Consider the following 20,368-nt stretch of genomic DNA (forward strand, 5'->3'; position numbering starts at 1 on the left):
AATTTACTAGAATTTCCATTTTCTTCCCTCAAGTGTCTGTTTTCCCAGAAATCAGTTCAGAATGGAAGTTGTTCTGGTTGAAGAGCCGTGTGTGTGTGTGTGTGTGTGTGTGTGTGTGTGTGGGGGGGGTGTATGTGCTGAGGGCTTGGGGAGCTGATCCCTGGGCAGGAACTGCCCTCTGAGGCAAGTCTGGCCCCAGGTGGCCTCCCTAAGGGGGTCTGGACCTGAAGGGTCCCAGTGAAGTTTAAAAATTCCCCCCTCCCCCAACTCTGCTTTCTCAGCTCTAGGCATGGGGCTCCTGCCCTAGGCTCACTCCTGCCTGGTGTTTTGGGGGTGACTTTCTCTCAACCCAGCCCTTCGCTTTCCTCAGAGAGTCCACTGCTCCCCACAAAGTCACAGGAAGTGCCTGGGATGGGTGGTCTTGTCTTTGCTTTTCCTGTGGCGTTGGGGAGGAGGCAGGAGTGGCTCAGCACCTGCTACCTTTCCAAAGGTGAATTCAGGGGCCATTTCCTGCCACCAGGTCAGACCACCAGAGCCGTCTCGGTGCGGTGGTGCCTGTGGCGCGTGTGCCAGGAGGCAGAGGGCTGCGGACCCCACACCCCTGTGCTCGTGGTTGGGAGTTAACGGAGCTCACTCAGCGCTGCGCTGAAAGGAAAGAAGTGGGTCCAGTCTGGGCCGTGCGTCTTCCCGAGGTTTAAGTAGGTCTTTAGTACGTGACCGAGGCTCCCAAGAGCAGCCGGAGAGTGACAGGTGCTCCCTTTTTCCAATTCAAGGCTGACACACGCGTTTCCAGATCTTTCCAGCTGGAGCCTGGCCGTCTTGGCACCGGAGGGGCTGGGGTGGGGGTGGGGGTCCCGCGTGGCCGTCAGATCCCGGCCGGGAATGAGCGTGCCGGCTGCTCCCGGAGGAGGATGTTCCTCGTGTCATTCCCAGACGTGCAACTTTAGGGCAGAGACAGGTCCTTGGCCTCCTGTGACCTGCCGTGGCCCTGACCCCTCTCCGTGCACTTAGGCAGAGCCCGTCTGCCTGTGCTCATGCCCAGCTGCCCCCTGCCCTGGGGGGACGGGCGCATCCTCGCCTCCTTGAGCCTTTCACGGCGTCAGGGCTGACCACGCGTGACACGGGGCAGTGGAATGAACTTGAATTTGGAAGCACAGAACTTGGTTTTGAGTCTTGACCTCGCCATTTATCACTACTTCACAACCTTGAGCAAGTTCGCAGGCCTTCAGCTTCTCAGCTGTAAGCAATAAAAATGCATCACTGCGGCAGGTGGGTGCCGCACTGCTGGGCCCAGCCACGGGTGCTCTGCCCGCTCCTGGTTCTCCCTCATGGTCTCTGCCCTTCCCCAGACCACAAACTGTTCTTCAGAAAGCCCTGGGAGCTCTTCCGTAGCGGTTGAGAGTTTTCACTTTGTGAAACACGTGCGTGTGCACACACCCAATGCGCACATGCCTGCGCCCGGCACTCCTGAAGGAGCTGCTCTCTGCCGAAGGCCGCGGCGGAGGTGGAAGGGACTTGCTTTCGTGCCTTGGGAGTTAAAACGCGCAACAATCTGTTTCTCTTCTCCAGGCCGGTCTGCGGCTCTCAAGCATCTGGAGCTGACCCCTGGGCGCGAGCGCTCCCCGCGCCTGCTCCGGGGCCGAGATGTCTGTCACCTACGATGACTCTGTCGGCGTGGAGGTGTCCAGCGACAGCTTCTGGGAGGTAAGCCCTGCCCCCTCCTGGTGAGCATGGCCACCAGGCCACCAGGCCTGTGGGGCTCGGCAGGCTCTCGTTTTGGGGGACAGGGATTGCAGGCTGAGATGCGTGTGGGGCCAGCAGGTCGGCTGGGCGGTCGGCGAGGGCAGGGAGCTCCCTGCTGGGGACGGCGAGGTTCCTTGAGGCCGGAGTGTCTGTTTGGGCTAAGGCCGCGCCTGGCCAGAGGTGCCGTCGCTTTCGCACGGCCATGATGGGCATCATCCGGGACAGGCAGCGGCCACGGCGGAGCGGGCTGTGTGGCGCTTGTCCCCGCGCCCGGCCGTCCGTGCGGTGGCAGGCTCCCGCCCCCTTGAGTGATTTGATGAGTTTTAAAACTTTTTTGGGAGTCACTTTTCTTGCACCCCACTTCTTTCTTCTGCCTGCTGTTGGTCAAAGGAAAGTCCATTATTAATCAAGTTTTGTCCTGGTAGCTAAAGCCCTGGAACTTTCTTGGCAGTTGTGGCCTTCGAGCCCTGGCTTCCCAGGTGGAGAGCCCTGGGTCCCGCCCTGGCTCCCGCCCTGGCTCCACTTTACTAGCTGGGTGGCCCCGTGAGGGCTGCTTGCCTGACCTGAGCCTCGGGGTCTTTGTCTATAAAGGGGGGATGCTTCTGGCCTTTGAGGGAGGCTGCCAGACCGAGATGAGGACACAGGCCCCTTCCTCACACGGGCAGGGGCTTGGGCAGCGGGAGACATGAGGCGCTGGCCCGGGGTTGCTGTCAACGTCGGTGGGTCGGGCGTTTCCTTTTGTCAGATACCACCTGACTATCGTCTGATAAACACAAGTGACCACAGATGCCCACGTTTTAAAACGATGGGTGAGGAGCTCAGAACTATCAAGTTTTCTTTCCTGTATTTTGGGGGGGAGTCATTGACCTTCAGCGGAAGACATCATTTTATTAGAGGTGTTGCTGGAGCACGCAGGCTCTCCAGACCTGGGGAGGCCCCGGCGGGGGTTGTGACAGCTGAATCCTTGCCCCCAAGGAGCTGGCTTCTTTGAGAGCAGAGTCAAACTGGCTGGCACCGAGCATGCGGGCTCCTTGGCTGCTAGCAGCTTTGCTGGTGGGCATCCAGGCTGGAGCGCGACTCTCAGTCACCAGAGAGGCACATCTGCCCCAAGAAGCAGTTTCACAGAAGAGTGACAGGACAGGGATGGTGACGGATGTGTCCCAGCCCCTGGGCAGCAGCGGCTCCCTGGCATGACCTTCTCGCGGCCCAAGCGGGTGGTGATGAAACCAGGTGCATGTGGAGGTCCCCGGACGTGCTGGGGTTAGGACGGCCTCCACCTGTGGGCCACCGGAAGGTTAGGCCTCGCTCCCTCGAGGACACCTGGAGCCTGGTGACTGCGCAGCCTCCGTGCACCCACGGGGCTGGGCTTCAGAGGCAGCTCTGGGTCCTCTCCACGCCGAGCCCGAACCGTCTCTGGCAGCTTCTAGGTCATGGGCATCCGCCTTGCACCTGCTAGGGTTCATGCTGCCAGGTCTTGGTGGGGGTGGGAGGCAGGGCCAAGCGTGCTGTTGCCAGGTGGCACGGGTTGACTCCTGCCCCCACCACCTACTCTGTGTTGGGGCTTTGGACAAGTTACTAATTTTTCTCTGCCTCAGTTTCCCAATCTAAAGATGGAGGTAGTGGCGGTCGCCAGACCTGGGGTCGCTGAGTGCTGCATGTGTGTGCCTGTGCGTGCAGTGGGGATAGCAGGCCAGGAGGTGGGGCCGGTGCTGCCCCTGATGGGGGTTGGCGCTACAGCCTTTCACCTGTCCTCCAGGGGGGCCGGCACTACACCCTATCACCTGTCCTCCAGGGGGGCCGGCACTACGCCCTATCACCTGTCCTCCAGGGGGGCCGGCACTAAACCCTATCACCTGTCCTCCAGGGGGGCTGGCACTACACCCTATCACCTGTCCTCCAGGGGGGCCGGCAGCCCCGTCTTAATTCCCAGTTGATAGGGAGAATGCTCTGGAAAAGTGAAGCAGCCCAGGAGAGCGCGGCAGCAGGTGGAGCGGCTGCTTACGCCCAACACATCACACAGTTGTCTCAGCCCTTCATTGACTCAGGCTCCTGGGCTTCCTGCTGGGTTCTTAGCTGTGCAATGACAGGAGACAAGAACCTCCCAGAGGCTCACCCAAGCCTGCCTTTCGGGCTGAGAGGAGACCAAGCTCCCCGCACCGCACCAGCGTGGACGAGACAGCGACTGGCCGGGGGCCCTCTCCTCCCGGTCAGCTCACGCCGCTGGCTCACTCTTGGGGCTTCCTCTGCTAGGTGGAGAGGGAGCAGCTTGGGTGCTTGGGCCTTTGGGGTGAGTGTTCAAGCGCTTGAGCATCTGAGTCGACTCTCTGTCAAGTGGCCCTAGTAGCCTACAGGTTTGGGGTGCGAGACCCCAGCAGGCCTGAACCACCCACTGCCTTGAGCTCTGACCTCCCTGGACCCGAGGGGCTGCTGGTTGGAAGGCACCACCTGGCCGCCACCCATTGAGTCTGGACTCTAGCCCTCTCTGTTCTCAGCCTGAGGAAGGTTCTGGAAGGTGGGCTGTGCCTCTTCCACCTACATGATTGTGGATGACTTTGCCTTTTCAAACCTGAATTTCTTTGTAAACTGGGAGCACTGACCTGCCTACTCTCAGGACCTCCATGAGGAGACCCCCCCCCAGGGCATCAGCAGGCACCCACAGGCCCCATTATGATGCTGCTGCTGCCCACCTGGTGCCTGGCACCTGTTGCCAGGAGGCCAGTGTCCAGATGGGCAGGAGGCCGATGCACACAAGGCCACCAGCACCATGGGGGGTGTGTTTGGAAGGGCCCGGGTGGCCCCTCTGTGGACCGGCCAGCAGGAGCCCATGGTAGGCACCTGGAGCCGCCTGCCTGCCAGCGCCGGTGATGCTGGTGGCCCCACATGGTGGGCTGGCACGGATGGCGGGTGTCAGGGAATCCTCGGTGGGGACGACCAGCTGAGCTTTACCAGGGAGCCGGAGTCGGGGCAGGTAGGACCGGACCTGTGCCTCAGCACCCACCTCGCCCTGGCTTCCTCGCCCCCTTTTGATCCCGGCTCCCCTCTTCCCTCTGCCCCGGCGAGGGCACACATGTCCTGGTGAACTTTCAGGGCTTGTTTGCAGCGTCTTACTCACATGGAGGACAGTGTGCCCCTACCTCGCACACACATTCCCGGGGAGCAGCCTCCTCCATGCCTGGCCCCTTAGCAGCCGTGCAAGGTCATAGCTCAGGACTGAAATTGCCGGGCCCTCGGGGTGCGGTGCTGCCTGGCTCTGCCCGCTGGGTTCGCAGTCTTCACCACCAGGGGCACAGAGGCTCCCGTCCGCCCACTCTACCCCACCCGTGACATTTCCCTGGGGTACGCCGGTCCCTGCGGGGTGAGAGTGGCCTCGCTGCTCTCTGGGGCCTTCCCCCAGGTCCCGCCAGTGGGGGCAGCTCGAAGCCCCGAGCGCCCAGTTCTCACTGAGGTTGCTGTCCACACCCAGGGGGCCTTTTCCACTTCCATGTGCTGACTTCTGGGGCTTTGCGGTGGTGGTTTCTGGATGTTTGATGTGATAAAGTGTATTTACATGCTATGTGCACACGCGTGGACACAGCGCTCGTGTATGGGGGTGCACGCATGTACGTATGTCCTCAGCATCCTGATAGTTTTTACCTTTGAAATTTGGTTTAAGGAGTCCTGCCCTCCCAGGTCACAAAGACACGCGCTTGCGTTTTCTTCCGGCCACTTGACGGTTTTGCTGTTCGCTCGTTTGTTGAGCTCCTGCCGGGTGGCGGGACAGTGGGAGGCCATGGGGGGAAGGGCGGGGGCCCAGCCTCCTCGGGGCACAGTGTCAGAAGCTGATGTCCTATCAGGTCTGAGGTGCGGGAAGTAAGACCGTCCAGGGCCTGGCTGCTCCCGGCTCCGCTGGGCCTTGAGTCAGCGTCAGGACAGCCGGAACCTCCCTAGGGGCCCTGGGGCGGGGGGTCCAGAGTCTGCTGGATTCTTCGCGCTCAGATGAAACCCGGGCAGGAAGAGGCCCAGCTCTCTGGTGCCTCAGGCCCCTGCGTGGGGTGTGCGAGCCTGTGCTTCAGGGCCGGTTCCCTTCTCCCTTGGGCCCTGGTTTCAGCCAGGGACTTGGTTGTCGTCGTCAGCCGGTGACTGGCCAGAGGGGCCTGATGGTCACCGGCTGAAGGGGGAAGTGAACGGGAAGGTGCATGAAGTAAGCGGGTGTGGCACCCTGCTGGACATCCCCCCCGCCCCCCCGCACCTGCGGCCTCAGTTGACCCCGCTAATGGCGCCTGTGGGGTCAGCGGGGCCAGGTCGGCTCACTCCCTCTCGCCCACCTGGGCTCCTGCTTCCAGTCCTCCAGCCTTTCTGTTGCCTGTGGCCACAGAGTCCGCAGCAAGGAGGTGGCCAAGATAAGGCGGTTGTAAAAGCAGACCTGGAACATGCTCCAGCGTCCTCAGGCAGTTCTGGACTGTTTTCAGCCACAAAAACCTGCAGGAGGAACAGGAACCGGTGTGACCTGTTGGAACAGTCCTTCCCGGCACCTGTAATAATAAACCCGCTGCCTGCTAGAGCCGCTGTCTCTGCTGCCTGCGTCACGCTGGTCCCCGACAGGACAACAGGACGGCTGGGCTCTAGCTCCTCCTAGCTGCCCCTCTCCAGCACCCCCCCACCCCCGTGCCACCCAGCAGGCTCTTGGGGGCCGAGGGACCCCAGGGGAGGGTTAGCCCCAGACTCACTGAGAGGAGAGCTCTGCAGTGGGGCTCCAGGGCGGGGAGCCGGGGCAGGAAGGGGCAGGGTCGGCTTCGAGCTCGCAGCGCCTTCTGTCTCCTAGGTCGGGAACTACAAGCGGACCGTGAAGCGCATCGACGACGGCCACCGCCTGTGCAGCGACCTCATGAGCTGCCTGCACGAGCGGGCGCGCATCGAGAAGGCCTACGCCCAGCAGCTCACCGAGTGGGCGCGGCGCTGGAGGCAGCTGGTGGAGAAGGGTAGGGGCCGCGCTGGGCCTGCTTCCTTGCTGGTCAGCGGGGCTGGGTGCGCCTCGGAGTTCTGGGGCCCGGGACTCTTCCCCCTCTGCTCCTTGCCATGTGCCCAGCCCTTCTGCCGGTCTGCCCACCCCTTACGGGCCCAGGCTCCCGTCACGCCCGCTGGGTGAAGGCTTTGCCGCCCTGCTCACCTGGCCCCCTACTGAGGTGGTTCATTGTAACCCAGCCAGGTGGCAAGTCAGCTGGGAGGGCCGGAGGCCGCAGCAGGCCTTCCACTGTCCACCTTTAACAGTGGGTAAGGGGCAGGTTTTGCCCCTGGGCTCAGCACAGAGCCTTGGTGTGGAGCAGGGGCCAGGGAGGGGCGGCCCGCAGGGGTGAGGAGTAGCTGGGTCGGGGTCAGCTTCGTAGGTGAGCGGAGATCTTGTTTCTGCCCACCCGAGGCCCCTCTCTCAGGGCCAGCCATCAGCACCAGGCCCACGGAGCACGCCTCCTGGCTAAACTCTCTGGGTTCTGTCTCTCCCTCTTCCCCTCCACCCACGCCACGGTGCTCCTGCCCATCCCTGGCGAGCGCTGGAGGACAGGCCCTGGCCTTCCTGTTTTCACCCTCAGCTTTCAGCCTAAATAGCAGGCTGGCTCTCCCCTACCCCGCCCAGACCCCTGCCCCCCCTTAACAGGAGGACAGGCTGGGTTCCGGCTTCCTTCCTGAGGACAGAGCGCAGTGGCTCTGGCACCCCCGCAGCACACTCTGGAGATTTCCATCTGGACCAGAGCTGCTCTCCTTCCTCCCTCAGCACAGGGCTTGTCCTGGGAGCCAATGAAGGGGAATGTTTTGCCCAGCGGGGGCGGGGTGGGGTGCAGGGTGGGCTCTGAGCAGCCTGGGGAGCACTCCCTTCAGAAGGCCCCTCCTCCATCAGCCTTAAGCAAATTAAGACTGGCGTGATGAGTTTTTAAACAATTCAGTGATTTTATGAAAAAGAAATATCTATCCTCCTCCAAGCTGCCCTCGTAAGCTGGAGAAAGGGGCAGCTGTGAAGAGAGCAGGGGTGAGACAACTCCCAGCCAGCAGCTGGACTGCTGGCCAGAGCCCCCTCCCACCCCCACAGGGAGGGGCTCCCAGAGACGGCCCGTGCCCAGTAACCCACCAGCTTGTCTTCTGTGCAGGGCCACAGTATGGGACGGTGGAGAAGGCCTGGATGGCCTTCATGTCCGAGGCGGAGAAGGTGAGCGAGCTGCACCTGGAGGTGAAGGCCTCGCTGATGAATGAGGACTTCGAGAAGATCAAGAACTGGCAGAAGGACGCTTTTCACAAGCAGATGATGGGCAGCTTTAAGGAGACCAAAGAGGCTGAGGACGGCTTCCGGAAGGCACAGAAGCCCTGGGCCAAGAAGCTGAAGGAGGTGAGTCCCTCTTGCAGGGGCAGGCTCCCTGCCTGGCCTGCAGGCCCGGCTGCTGGTCCCCCTGAACTCCCAGGCGCCCCTGTTGCTGCTGCGGGCACAGGATGCCATGGCTGGCAGAGAAAGGCTGGGAGCCACAGGCCCAGGTGCCCAGCCTGGGGTGCTTTGTGTGCGCTCAGACGTTGGGCCCTTAGCCAACCCGTTTTACAGTCGTGGAAACAGGCCCGAACCCGCCGTAGTAAAGCTCAGAACCCAGGCTCTTACCCGCTGACAGTGCTTCCCCGAGCCCCGGGGATCACCACTAGGCAGGCTGACCAAAGTCCCTTTGGGCCCTCGAACGGGTTAGCCTCTGACACAGGCTCCTCGCTCAAACCTGCAAACGATACTGATACTCACTTTCTAAATGCAGCAACGGAAATCACTGAGTCTTGGCCAGCGCTGGCTGGGGGAGGCGATCCTCACACCCAGGCCAGCCACTCCTCCTGGGGACACGAGCCACTGCTGCCACCCCGCTCCCTCGACCTGCTTTCCCCGGGAGCTGCTCTGCCCCCCTCCTCCTCAGTCACCCCAAGACAGGTGGCCCCTGTCTTGGGGCGGCAGCACTAGGCGTCCTTCTTTTCTGTCTTTGGCCACATCTCCTTTCTCTTGTTGCCGGCCCCTTCGTGAGGGGCCCGAGGGGGATCGTCTCACTGTTGCCAACTCTTCTCTCTAGAATGAAATCTGTGACTGGCTCAAGTAATGGAGTGTTTATTGAATAGACAGCTGTATCTAAGGGGGCGTGTGTAAGTCACGCTGTGTGTATAAAACAGCCGCTGGGAGTTTGGAAAACGTGGCTGTGGCCCTGCCTCTGAACACCGCCACCTCGGGTAGATTTCTCCTTTGGAACGTTCTTTGCATGCGCTGTTCCAGCTCCCTGGCATGCTGTTCCCTCAGACAGCCACGTCTTCATTTTTGCTCCATGTCACCTTGGATGGCTTTCAACTGTTCTCTACACGATCTGTCAGCCCAACCCCGCCCGAGTGCTCCCTGCCACTCGGCTTTCTTCTCCTTGGCACTTCTCGCCTCCACAGCTACTCTGTAACTTGGCTCCCTCTTGTTGCCTCTCCTGACCGGACTGTAAGCGCCGCAGAAGCCCAGTTCTTTGCCTGGTTCAGGGCCCCGGTGCCCAGCACGGTGCTTGACACAGAGCAGGCTCCGGCCCATGTCCGGCAAGCCGGCATCTGTTGAAACTGGCGGGAACAGCACTGAGCGGCTGCGCTGCCGTCCCTTCCTCGGCCCCTCCTCGGCGTGGCAGGCCAGCGCTTCCCCTGCTCTCTGCAGCCGCCTCCAGTGAGGACTGTGGCATTCGGAACCTTCTCCCGCAGGTGGAAGCAGCAAAGAAGGCCTACCACGCAGCCTGCAAAGAGGAGAAGCTGGCCATATCGCGCGAGACCAACAGCAAAGCAGACCCGTCCCTCAACCCGGAACAGCTTAAGAAGCTGCAAGACAAAGTAGAAAAGTGCAAGCAAGATGTGCTGAAGGTGAGTGGTGGCCTCCCGAGGGTGCTGTCGCTGTGGAGGTGGCCTCAGGCCGAGCCTTGGCCGCTGCAGGGTGGGGCCAGGGGTGGGGCCTGGGTCTCCCAGCAATTCCACAGCCGGACAGGGCCGGGCTCTCCAGGACCAGAGCGGGAGGTCCTCGGGGCTGGACTTGAGGGGCACGAAGGCGACCATTCAGGGTGCTCCTCTCCTCACCGCTGCTTTCAAGTCACCAAGTGACTGTTCAGGATGGTTGCCCCATGAGTCAGTCTGGCTGCCCACGGGGCCAGCAGCACGGGAGGCAGAACCTGCCCGCCTCTACCCACCAGAGGGCGTCAGGGCCCGGGCGGAGAGGAACCCAGCCCGGCTTTCCTTGCAGACCAAGGAGAAGTACGAGAAGTCCCTGAAGGAGCTGGACCAGGGCACCCCCCAGTACATGGAGAACATGGAGCAGGTGTTCGAGCAGTGCCAGCAGTTTGAAGAGAAGCGGCTGCGCTTCTTCCGGGAAGTCCTGCTGGAGGTTCAGAAGCACCTAGACCTGTCAAACGTGGTCAGGTGAGCGGCTTTGCGCTACAAAGCACAGCTCCAGGTAGTGGCAAGTTGCCTTTGAGTGAAGCTCAGTCGCTGCTCTCCAGACCAGGGGCTGGCGTTGGCGGAGTCTCCCTGGTGCCAGGTTCTGCGCTGCTATGACCATGACGCCAGGAGGACCTTCTGCTGAGCCTGCCTGTGCCTGGTGGTCGGCCTGGCAATAGCCTGGAGCTGGGAGCTGCTGACCGCTGACTGGTCACGCGGCTACACTCTGCCCACCCCGTGCAGCCCTCTGGTCTGGGCAGGAAGGGCGCCTCCCCCTGGGGGCTGCAGCTCAGCCAATGCAGCCAGCACAGCTGGAATCAACTGGGAGTACATCCGGCATCCCCAGGCCTGCACCGGCCCCTGGGTCTTGCGTGAAACCCTGTGTGAGGCCCCTCCCGCCTTGGGCAGCTGGCTGCCGCTTGGTCTAAGGCCAGCAGCCAGACCCTGAGGTTGGTTCTGAACTGCGACCCGGAAGCAGTGATTCTCCTTCCACCCGCCCCTGCCCTGGTCCTGTGATGCCTTCGCCAGGGCAGAGGCCTGCGCTAGCTGCGCCGTCCTCCTGGCAGAGCCTCTTGGAAATGCATCACAGGTCAGGGCTTGCCAGTGGGGAGTCACTTCCCCTCGTCCTGCACAGTCAGAAGGGACGGGACGGCGCAGGAGGCCGTGCCTTGTGCCGCAGCTTATGACAGTCTCGCAAAGAGGGGCCTTGTCCCCATCTTGTTGACGAGAAGCTGAGGCTGGGCGCTGCTGAGTGACCTGCCAGGGGCAGGTCTGTTGTCCCGCTCTGTTGCCCGCTCTGTTGTCCTGGTTGGCCTGCTCTGTCCCTTGGGTGCTCCACACCCGTGGGAGCAGGTGGTGCAGACGTGGCGAGGACTAAAGCCACAAGAAACGTCCTCGCTCACGCTCTGGAGGCCAAGAGTTTGGGGTCTGTTGCTGCAGCCCCCCGGGAGGGGTCCTCCTGCCTCCCAGCTGCGCCATCAGCCCTGGTGTCCTTGGTGGGTGGGCAAACCCTACGCACGTGGCACCTTCCGCGCGCGCCTGTGTCCACCCTCCCCCTTCTATAAAAAGGTGTCCTCTGACACCCAGTTTCCTGATAAGGTCACATTCTGAGACACTGGACTTTTGGCCGGACCCTAGTGTGCCTTTGTGGAGGACACAGTGCTCCCCACCCAGATAGCACCAAGCCCCCTCTAGGAGGGGGAGCCTGAGGCCCCGAGGGGCAAATGTGTGCCAGGCGCACGCATCAGAGCTGGCTGCACCAGGCCCCAGGGACAGCCCGCCTGCCCAACTGGCCGCTTCCTGGCAGGTGGGTGGGCTTGACTGCTGGCAGAAAGCACCCCCAGGAGCAGCTGGGCCCCGTGGCCGCCGCAGCTTGCTCTGCTCGAGTCAGGCCTGCCTCTCCGCTCTTGCGCTCTGCATGTAAATCATGCAGCTTCTTTGGAGGGATGATTCTGGGCCTGACTAAATGAAACAGACGGTGCCCCAAGTGGGCAAATGCTGTTGCTACCAGCTTTGATTTAAAGCTGATTTGTTGGCCGCCAAAGTATGGCTTCCAAGCCGTGGAGCTGCTTCTTCCCTCTGTGCTTGTCACTGCAGACGGCCCCCCTTCGAGCAGGGCTGGTGTCAGGACCCCGGGGTGACTGTCCCGCCTCCCCAGCGTCTTGCTTCTCTCTTAATTAGCTACAAGCACATCTACCGCGATCTGGAGCAGAGCATCAAGGCTGCCGACGCAGTGGAGGACCTGCGCTGGTTCCGCGCCAACCACGGGCCTGGCATGTCCATGAACTGGCCTCAGTTTGAGGTGAGGGCGCTGCACTGTGACCTCGTGGCCGGGGGGGTGGGGGGCGCGTTGAGAGTCTGGGGGCCCGGGCCTCACCCCAGGCCTCAGACTCTCCAGTGAAGGTGCCATTATGCTCTTCTCACTTGGGACTTTGACACGGTCACTTGTTGGCCATTGGCATGCCCTTCATGGCGAGGGGACAACCAGAGCCCCCTCCCCTTGTTCCCTGCCCCACCCGCGGGATGGCCAGAGGGAGTGGCCGGGCGCACAGCAGGCCTGGCAGGCCAAGGGCCCCAGCCCAGAAGCCTCTGGTGCGGGGCCAGGGGCGGGGACTCTGTGTGGCTTCTCTTCGTGGGGACTCTTCTTACGTCAGCCAGCAAATCCACCCCCTTTGGGATCAAGGTTCATGTTCCTCTTTTCCCATTTTCACGGGTCTGAGCCTTCCAGTATCTTTATATTGCAAAATGTGAAAGCCGGGCATTGGGTCTTTCGCCCCCAGGACTGGTCGCCAGGTCCCCCCTGGCCTCCAAAGGCAGCAGCAGCTACCAGCGCTGCCCCCTGTTCTCTGAGGGAAAACAGTCTCCTGCCTCGTGGGAAGCCCAGGCCGAGGCCCCTGACGGGTGGTGGCTAGAGCCCAAGCTCACCCATCCTGCCTCCCCACTTGGCAGCTGTGGGGTGCCAAGCAAGCCCTTTGCCCACAGCGGTCCCCCCCGTGTGTTGGACGGGGATGGCACAAGCCCATCTCCTCAGCAGCTGGTCGGCAGCCCAGGCCCTGCCCCAGCAGGCTGCAGCTGTCAGCCCCCGGCCCCGCCCACCGCACAGCAGCCTCCTGGTGCCCTCGGCTGGTGTGGTCCGCCCTCACCCGGAGCTGCCGCTTTCCCGGCTTTCAGGAAGCTGGTCCGCTGGCAGCTGGGCCCCTCGGCCGAGCCCCCCCACCGTCTGGAGGCCCTTCAGTCCCAAGCAGCTGGGAGCAGACCCCTTCCCCACGGCTCCGGGGCAGGGCGGAGGCCCCGGGGCTTTCCCCTGGGCGTGGGTTTGGAGGAGAAAGTGCCCGCCCGCCCGCCTCCCCAGTGGGGCGCAGGCAGGCTCCCCCTCGGGCCTGGTGCACGCCGCCCGGACTTCACCCTGGGCCTCTCGGGAGTGGCTCAGGGAATCTCCTGCAAAGTGCTGCCCTGGCCCCTGAGGGGGGCCCCTGTCCTCGGAGCCTGCGGGCTGGCACCAGCGCCTGCATGTGGCCCCTCTGGCGCTGTTAGGGGGTCGTGCTTGACTTTCTCTAATGAAATGTTTTGTTTTTATTTTCCATGCCACGAGGATGAAGTAAGTTTCTCTTTGATGGCTAGCTGACTGAATTCCAGGCCTCTTGCCGAGTGCAGTGGGCCAGCCGCGTGGCTGTGACGGCGGCCCCAGCCTGGTTCTGGCAGCGAGCGCTGCCCCCGGCGCTGGGAGCCCGCGGCCGGCTACAGCCGGCCCTGCTGTGCCCGGCTGTGGCCAGCTGGCCCTGCTGCCCTCCGGGGGCCTCGGAAGCCACCCGGTTGGAACTGACCAACATTCTCTCTTCCCTGGGGGGCTGAGTTCCCAGGCAGCCTATTTCAGTTGGTCGTCGAACAGGTGATCGGGATCTGGGCCCACGTTGGCCACCGGCTCTGTGCAGACAAGTCACTTTTTCTTCCTCACCTGACCAATTGCCAGCTTAGACTGTTCTGAGATGGCTTCTAGCCTCGAACGTCTGTGGCTGCCCACGAGCAGAGCGTGGGCTCAGTCACGGCGCCTGTGAATTGGCCGTTGGGTGGAGGGCAGGGTGGGCGGGAAGGAGCAGGCATCAGCCAGCCGCGCGCCGTGCTGGGAGACCAAGTCCTAGCGCCTTCCTGCTCCTTCTGCCTCTGGCGATTCCCTGTGCCGCTCCTGTGAGCTGCCCAGGCGCGGGGAAGAGTGCCAGCCTTCGGGGATCCCATGGCGGACTCGCTCAGGTCTCCCCCACCCCAAAGCAGAGGCAGTTTAGGACAGAGACGAAGAGTCTTCGGCACCGCGGGGTGGCTCGGTCTACCTTGACAGGCTTGGGAACTTGGGGAGGCCTCCGGCTGCGCCCAGCAGGCAGAGCCACGTGCCCAGGCTCGGGGCTCCCTGGGGGTCAGAACCCCCTCCGGGTGCTGGGCCACCACCAGCTGGAGCTGGACGTGGTGCCGGCGCCTGGCCCCCTGAGGAGCCCCTGCCTGGCACAGTGAGGATGGGTCAGAGTAGGGGGTGTCAGCCGCCTGGGGTCTAGCGGGGAGAAGGGAGTGCGGAGGCAGCGAGCTAATGGCACTGGCTGTGCGGGGCAGGCTCCTGGCTCACTGGCTGGGGTTTTATGCTGACTGGCCTCAAACCGATGAGCTTCCCGTCTCTCTCCCTCGGTCCCTGGCGCAGGAGTGGTCTGCAGACCTGAATCGAACTCTCAGCCGGCGAGAGAAGAAGAAGGCCGCCGACGGCGTCACCCTGACCAGCATCAACCAGACGGGCGACCAGGCTCTGCAGAGCAAGTCTAGCAGGTGGGCGGGGCTCCTCTGCCGGCGGGAAGGGCCCCCGGGTCTCTGCAGGGGCGTCACACCCCAGTGGGCACCATGGCAGACGCTCTGGAGACCTGGTGCTGTGCTGGACACTGGTCTGTGGGTCTTGCCGGGGAGCACTGTCCACCTGGTGCGGGGGCCACGGCAAGATCCAGGGGTGCACATGGCAGTCTTAGCTTCAGAAGTGCTTTAGGCTTCAAGTGAGGGTGGAGCCCATGTGTCCCAGGGGTGCACATGGCGGCGGAGGCCACCGTCGAGCTGGCCTTACTTCCCGTGCTGTGTGCTGGCACCGCAGGCAGGCGGGGGGGCAGGGCTGGAGAGCCGTGTCGCATGTCCCTTTTGAAGTCAGCTCTTCGCTGAGAGTGCGGGTCAGTTCTGACCTCATTACTGCTAGAACCAAAGTCGGATGAAAGAGGAGGCGCCAAGGTCACGAGAACCTCCTGGAAAGTGCACAAGATGAGTCCTTTCTCCAGACCTGCCCAGGGCCTCAGGCCTCCGGACAGATGGGCGTCACCGCTGCCCCATGGGGTGACTGTTCACCTCACAAAGAGCTGCCTTGCTGGGGGGCTCAGCTCTGGTTCTGGAGGCCTGTCTCTAGCCCCACCTGGGTGCCCTGGGCAGAGATGACCCTCACTCAGCTGCTGGGCAGGCAGCTTGATAAGGACTAGCGCTGGGTAAATGCTGTTCCCCGGGTCAGGCCAGGTGTGACGGGGTGGGCGTGGCAAGGGTGACCCCATCCAGACCCCATCCAGGGCGTGGGGAGGGTGGCCCCAGCTGCTGTGCGAATTCAGCTGCTGGCCTCAGCTCCCCAGGGTCCGCTGGCAGAAGCACCAGAGTGGGAGGGTTGGTCAGGGTGCCATAGAGGGGTGTCAGAAGCCTGGCGGAGGAGTGTCCAGTGACCCCGCCAGGCCTAAAACTGACGAGGCAGTTCCTGGCCACTCAGGGTCACTCGTCTGGTCCGAGGCATTTCCACCTCTCCCCCCCCTCCCCTCGGCAGTGCCCTCTGAGCATCCGTCCGCGTGGCCAGCAGGGAGGCAGAGGTGGCACCGGCCACTCCCTGACTTAGGGCCATCACTGTGCGTCCACCGGGCGTGGGCTCCCAGGCCACTCACCTCCGTCCGTCACACTGCCTCTGGCTCCCACAGCCACTGCGTCCTCCTGGGCCTGCTGGTGTCCGCAGGCTGGGCATGGGTCAGGTGTCGCTCCGGTGCCCCTGGGCCGGCACACGGCAGGCGTTGATGTGGCTGTGCAGACGGCTTCTGTCTCTGGAGCACAGAAACGGTCTTTTTCCTTCCCAGAAAGTGCAGCTCAGCCGGCTTGGGTGCCACCTTGGGGCGTCCTCTGGGTAGCCAGAGGACGGGGTGCACTGAGGCCCGCTCCTGCTCATCAGCCGGCCTCCGAGCCTCCCTGGCAACAGCTCCCCGCAGTGGGAACAGGGTGGGGGCGCCACAGAAGAGCCCGTGTGCCCCCCAGCAGCCCGGCCCCACCCCTAGCCCTGTCACGAGGAGGGAATTGGGGTTTTCTCCTGGGCACGTTACGGGGGTCAGCGGCCCTGTGTTCTGCTGGCGCAAGCTGTCTGCTCAGATGATGCCCCCGTCCTGCAGGGATGGACCCTCAGAGCCTGGCCCCGGGCCCCTCTAGTGGGAGCCCCCAGGCCCCCCGTGGCCAGCGAGCTGGGGTCCCCTGAAAGCTCTCTCTCTCCCTGTAGTGACCTTAGCATCCCGAGCAACCCCGCACGGTCAGCACAGTCGCTGTCCAGCTACAACCCCTTCGAGGACGAGGACGATACAGGGAGCACCGTCAGCGAGAAGGAGGAGATTAAGGCCAAAAAGTGGGTGAACACACGTTGCCCTCTGGCTCCTGCCTCGCGCTCTCTCTTTCTGGCAGGGTCTCGCCTCTCAGCGCTCAAAGCAATGCATGAGGCCCGCAGGTGGGGCCCGGCGGCCAGCCGTTGGACAGTCTGGCTTCTCTTTCCGGCGGGGAGGGCCCCAGTTAGGAACCTGTGGCTGCTTGTCTTCTGTCCTCTGTCAGCCTCGTCCGGGCCTGCACCACCTCTGCAGCTCCGCTTGCAGGCGCCGGGCCGGGCCGAGACTGCGCCCTGGGGGCGGCGCCCCAGCCCTGCGTCCCCTGCGGCTTCCCTTGGTGAGGGCCGGGTCCTCAGAGCCCCGTCGCCCCTCTCTTGCAGCGTGAGCAGCCAGGAGAAGACCCAGAGCTTTGCCCCCGACTGGTCGGACGAGGAGTCCAACAACCCATTCTCCTCCGCGGACGCCAATGGGGACTCCAACCCCTTTGAGGAGGACACCACCTCGGGGACCGAAGTGCGGGTGCGGGCCCTTTACGACTATGAAGGGCAGGAGCACGACGAGCTGAGCTTCAAGGCCGGTAGGTGGGCCCTTGGCATGCCAGGGCGGAGGCTTCCAGGCTGCTGCGAGGCCTCTTTTCAGTCCGGTGTTGCCCCTGTGGGGGGTCTCCCTGAATTCCAAAGCAGCAGGAGCTCAACGCCAAAGTGCAGCGGTGCCCTGTGCCTTAGGCCAGGTGCCGCCCCTGCAGGGCTGAGGCCCGGGCACAGCAGGCACTGGGCAGCAGCTGCTGACCTCCAGCACCACCGGCTCCCTCAGTGCTGTGGGATCAGCACCCCCAGACCAGTCCTGCCCCAACTGGCGAGGCAGCCCAGGGGAGAGCCCCGTGAGCCCCGGGCCCCACGCAGTCCTGCCCCAGCCGCGTCCCCAGCTCTCTCCCTGCCGCGTGCGGTGTGGCACCCGCCATAAACGCCGTGCGGCCAGGCTGGAATCCACGTTTTCTAGAACAGTCTGTGTCCTGACTATGTGAGCTGCTTTGTGCAGAGATTTTCTATCCCTTTTTTCTTTTCTTTTTTGACCTGGTGGCAATTCACCAAAGTGGGTGCAACCCTCAGTTTGAAAAGCAGTCTCAGAACTCAGGAGACTTGTGTGACGGCTTCCTTCCTTGGCACTGCCCTCCCCGAAGCCCCTAACACCTGACTGGGGGCTGCCCAGCCCTGCCCGGGCACAGCTGCTGGCACTGGAACCTCCCGTGATGCAGTGAGTGTGCTTTATCTGTGTTTCGAGGTGAAGGAAGTCACAGCTTAGGCTACACCTGTGAGAAAACCCCCACTTGACCTCCATCACCTGCTCCCTGGCTTTTGGAGGTGGCAGGATGCAGCCTCCTCTGCTCCGCACTCGACAGGCCAACCAGCTGTCCCCTGACCCTGGACCCAGGGGCCATCACAGGGGCCTCGCCCCTGGGGCGGGTGGCTGAGGGCGCAGAGCAGGGCCCCGCAGGAACCGCAAAGCTGTAGACTGGACCCAGACAGACAGGCTGTGCCCGGTGGACCCCGCCTGCAGCTCCCTGCTCCCAAGAAGGTCTGAGCTGGGGGCCAAGGTCACTCCCCACATGACCGTGGTGCCCAGAGTCCACCCCAAGAGGTGTCCCCACAAGGCCCCAGGTCCACCGCTGGAGGAACTGGGGCTCGGGCTGTCCCTCTCTTGCTCTCACCTCTCCTGCCACCCAGGACCTGGCCCGAAGGAGGGGTTCCTTCACATCTAAACACGAGCCAAGGCACCCTACCAGTGAGCCATGGGGCTCCTGGGCCTGGCGACGGCCTCCACCTCAGAATGCGGGAGGGGTCGGTTTAAGTCGGAGGACAGATGCCCTGGGCTGGGCGCAGGGGCGGGCATGCCGGGTCCCACCCCACCTGCACTCTGGACGCAGGTGCTTGGGGCTGGGGAGGAAGGACGGTGCAGGGCGAGGGCGGCTCCTGAGAAGGTCCCGGCCTGGGAAGGCCCGGGGGCGCGGGCCGCAGGCTGAATTCTGCTGTGTCTGGCAGCTGCTGTGGCCTCTGGGGGCCACCGGCTCTGGTCAGCATGAGGGTAAGTGGCTTTCCACCTCGCGGAGGCCACGGCTTAAAAACAGCATAAAGCGCAATCTAGGGAGCGATGTCCAGGCCTCGGCCCCGGGAGCGGGCCGGCCTCCCACTCAAGGGAGAGATGCGGGGCGGGCCGGGGCTGGGCTCGGGAGGGAGGTGGCGCTCTGACTCCTGGGGCCAGGCTGCCCCTGTCCGCTCGCCAACGCCGCCGCCTTTTGTCTTGCAGGGGACAAGCTGACCAAGATCGAGGACGAGGATGAGCAGGGCTGGTGCAAAGGACGCTTGGACAACGGGCAGGTTGGCCTGTACCCAGCGAACTACGTGGAGGCCATCCAGTGACGGCCCGGCTGGCTGCGGCGGGGCGGAGGCCGCGGCCCAGGCACTGCCCCGTTGACCGCCGCCCGGGCAGCACCACCTCCGGTGCCCCGCGCTACTTTTCCTGCAAAAGATGTTGGTTCCCGGCTCTTGGCTTCATGGTGTCTCTTGAAGGCAGCGAGCGGGTCTTTCCACCCGGGACTCGGCACCCCGACCACGCGCAGATGGAGCCGGAGCGCAGCCGCGGCGCCAGCCCCCCCCCCCCCACACCCGCCCGCCGCGGCTCTGCGAGCTTGGCCTTGACCGCCCCTCCCCCGCCCCGGGTCAGTGGTGGGCGGCCCCGCTTCTGCCCCACTGATGATTTCTCTCTGGCGAATCCCATCACCCCCAGCTTAAATGAACAAAACCTCCATGCCGTGGCCTGAGTGAAGATTTCGAGGTTTTTAATTTAAAGGCTATGTACAGTTCTATTTTTTTATACACCTGTTCTTCCATTCATTGCTACTTAAATTATGGCACAGCTGATGTGCGCACCCCAGAGGTGCCTCTGTTCCCCGTGGCACTGCTGGGGGCCCGGGGCCGGGGGTGCAGGGGCAGTGCCGCGACATGAGGCGACTCCCGCTGGGAATGCGCCCCGACATGCTGGGGCCCGTGACTTTCAGAAACGACCTTACGTTGTGCTGCCCGGAGTTGCCATATTTAAAAACTATTTTCACTGAATTTGTGCTTAGAACTTTACTCTTGCAAATTAACAATTTTATCAGTGATTTTAAAGGTTGAAAAAACTAACCCTTCCAGGGAAGGCCTGTGGCTGCCGCTCTGCCGGGCCGCCCGGCGTCTGTCTGCTCGTGCCATCGGATCCCGGGAACCCAGAGCGCTCGTCTCCCGTGCCGGGGAGAGGCCCTGCGGACTGTGGCCTCGGGGCACAAGCCTGGCTGGCGGACGGGCCCCCCGGCTCGGGACGCGGGCCTGGCCTCCGAAGTGGGGACGTCTGTCCCCACGGCCGCCGCGGTCAGCGCCTGCCCGGCCGGCCTCCCAGAGCGGTGCACTGTGGGCGCCCCGCCCCCCACGGCCCCCGTTCCTCGAGAGCAGGAGCCGGGCCTCCCCCAGCCAGGGGTCTCTCCCGAGCAGCCTTCGTCCCGCGGGAGCGGGCGCGGCTGTGGGAAGCGACCCGGGAAGGCGGCGGGCAGGGAGGGAGGGACCGCCTGATCTGTGCCACGGCGCTGCCACCACCGACCCCGGCGGCGCGCGGCCTGGGTTTCCGGTGAGCTCCGTGTCGTGCCTGGAAGTGGGTGTTTGTCTGTGTCACGAACACTCACCAGCAGAAAGCTCGTTCCTTTGCTGCAGATTTACCAAAAATTGTCTTCTCGGTTCACGCGTTTCTTTCACTGTAGAGTATTTTAGAAGAAATCAATAAACAGTTGATCTCGCCAGTGTGACGTCTGTGTGCGCGCGGCCCCCGCGGGCAGCGCCGGCGGCCTGCAGAGCCTGGCAAGTGCCGGACACGACTGCTGCCCACGGGGCATGCCCCTGCCCCCCTGCCCTGCCTGCCCGAGCTGGGGCGCTTGGGGACCGAGTCCCGGGGATCCTGCTCCCCTGAGCGGGCAGCAGGCTGGCGCTTCCTCCCTCCCTGAGGCCCAAACGGCAGGACCAGACCGGCGGCCACTC

General features: G+C 63.5%; 1 protein-coding gene across 2 annotated transcripts; it reads left to right on the plus strand.

The window, feature by feature from the left end:
* Window positions 1–1,644: 1,644 nt before the first annotated feature.
* Window positions 1,645–18,724, plus strand: PACSIN2 (protein kinase C and casein kinase substrate in neurons 2; the record flags this gene model as incomplete). 2 transcript variants are annotated; one of them, XM_084255635.1, is made up of 10 exons in its annotated part: window positions 1,645–1,704; window positions 6,545–6,701; window positions 7,860–8,095; window positions 9,457–9,612; window positions 9,986–10,161; window positions 11,860–11,980; window positions 14,363–14,484; window positions 16,211–16,333; window positions 16,688–16,884; window positions 18,612–18,724. In XM_084255635.1, 10 exons carry the CDS (start codon window positions 1,645–1,647, stop codon window positions 18,722–18,724), a joined length of 1,461 nt encoding a protein of 486 aa, XP_084111761.1. The 2 variants fall into 2 exon arrangements, with proteins under 2 accessions (XP_084111761.1, XP_084111762.1); XM_084255636.1 differs by lacking the exon at window positions 16,211–16,333.
* Between the last annotated feature and the right edge of the window lie 1,644 nt (window positions 18,725–20,368).

Source organism: Talpa europaea, assembly GCF_964194135.1.
Source record: "Talpa europaea genome assembly, chromosome: 15".
Classification (NCBI taxonomy): domain Eukaryota; kingdom Metazoa; phylum Chordata; class Mammalia; order Eulipotyphla; family Talpidae; genus Talpa; species Talpa europaea.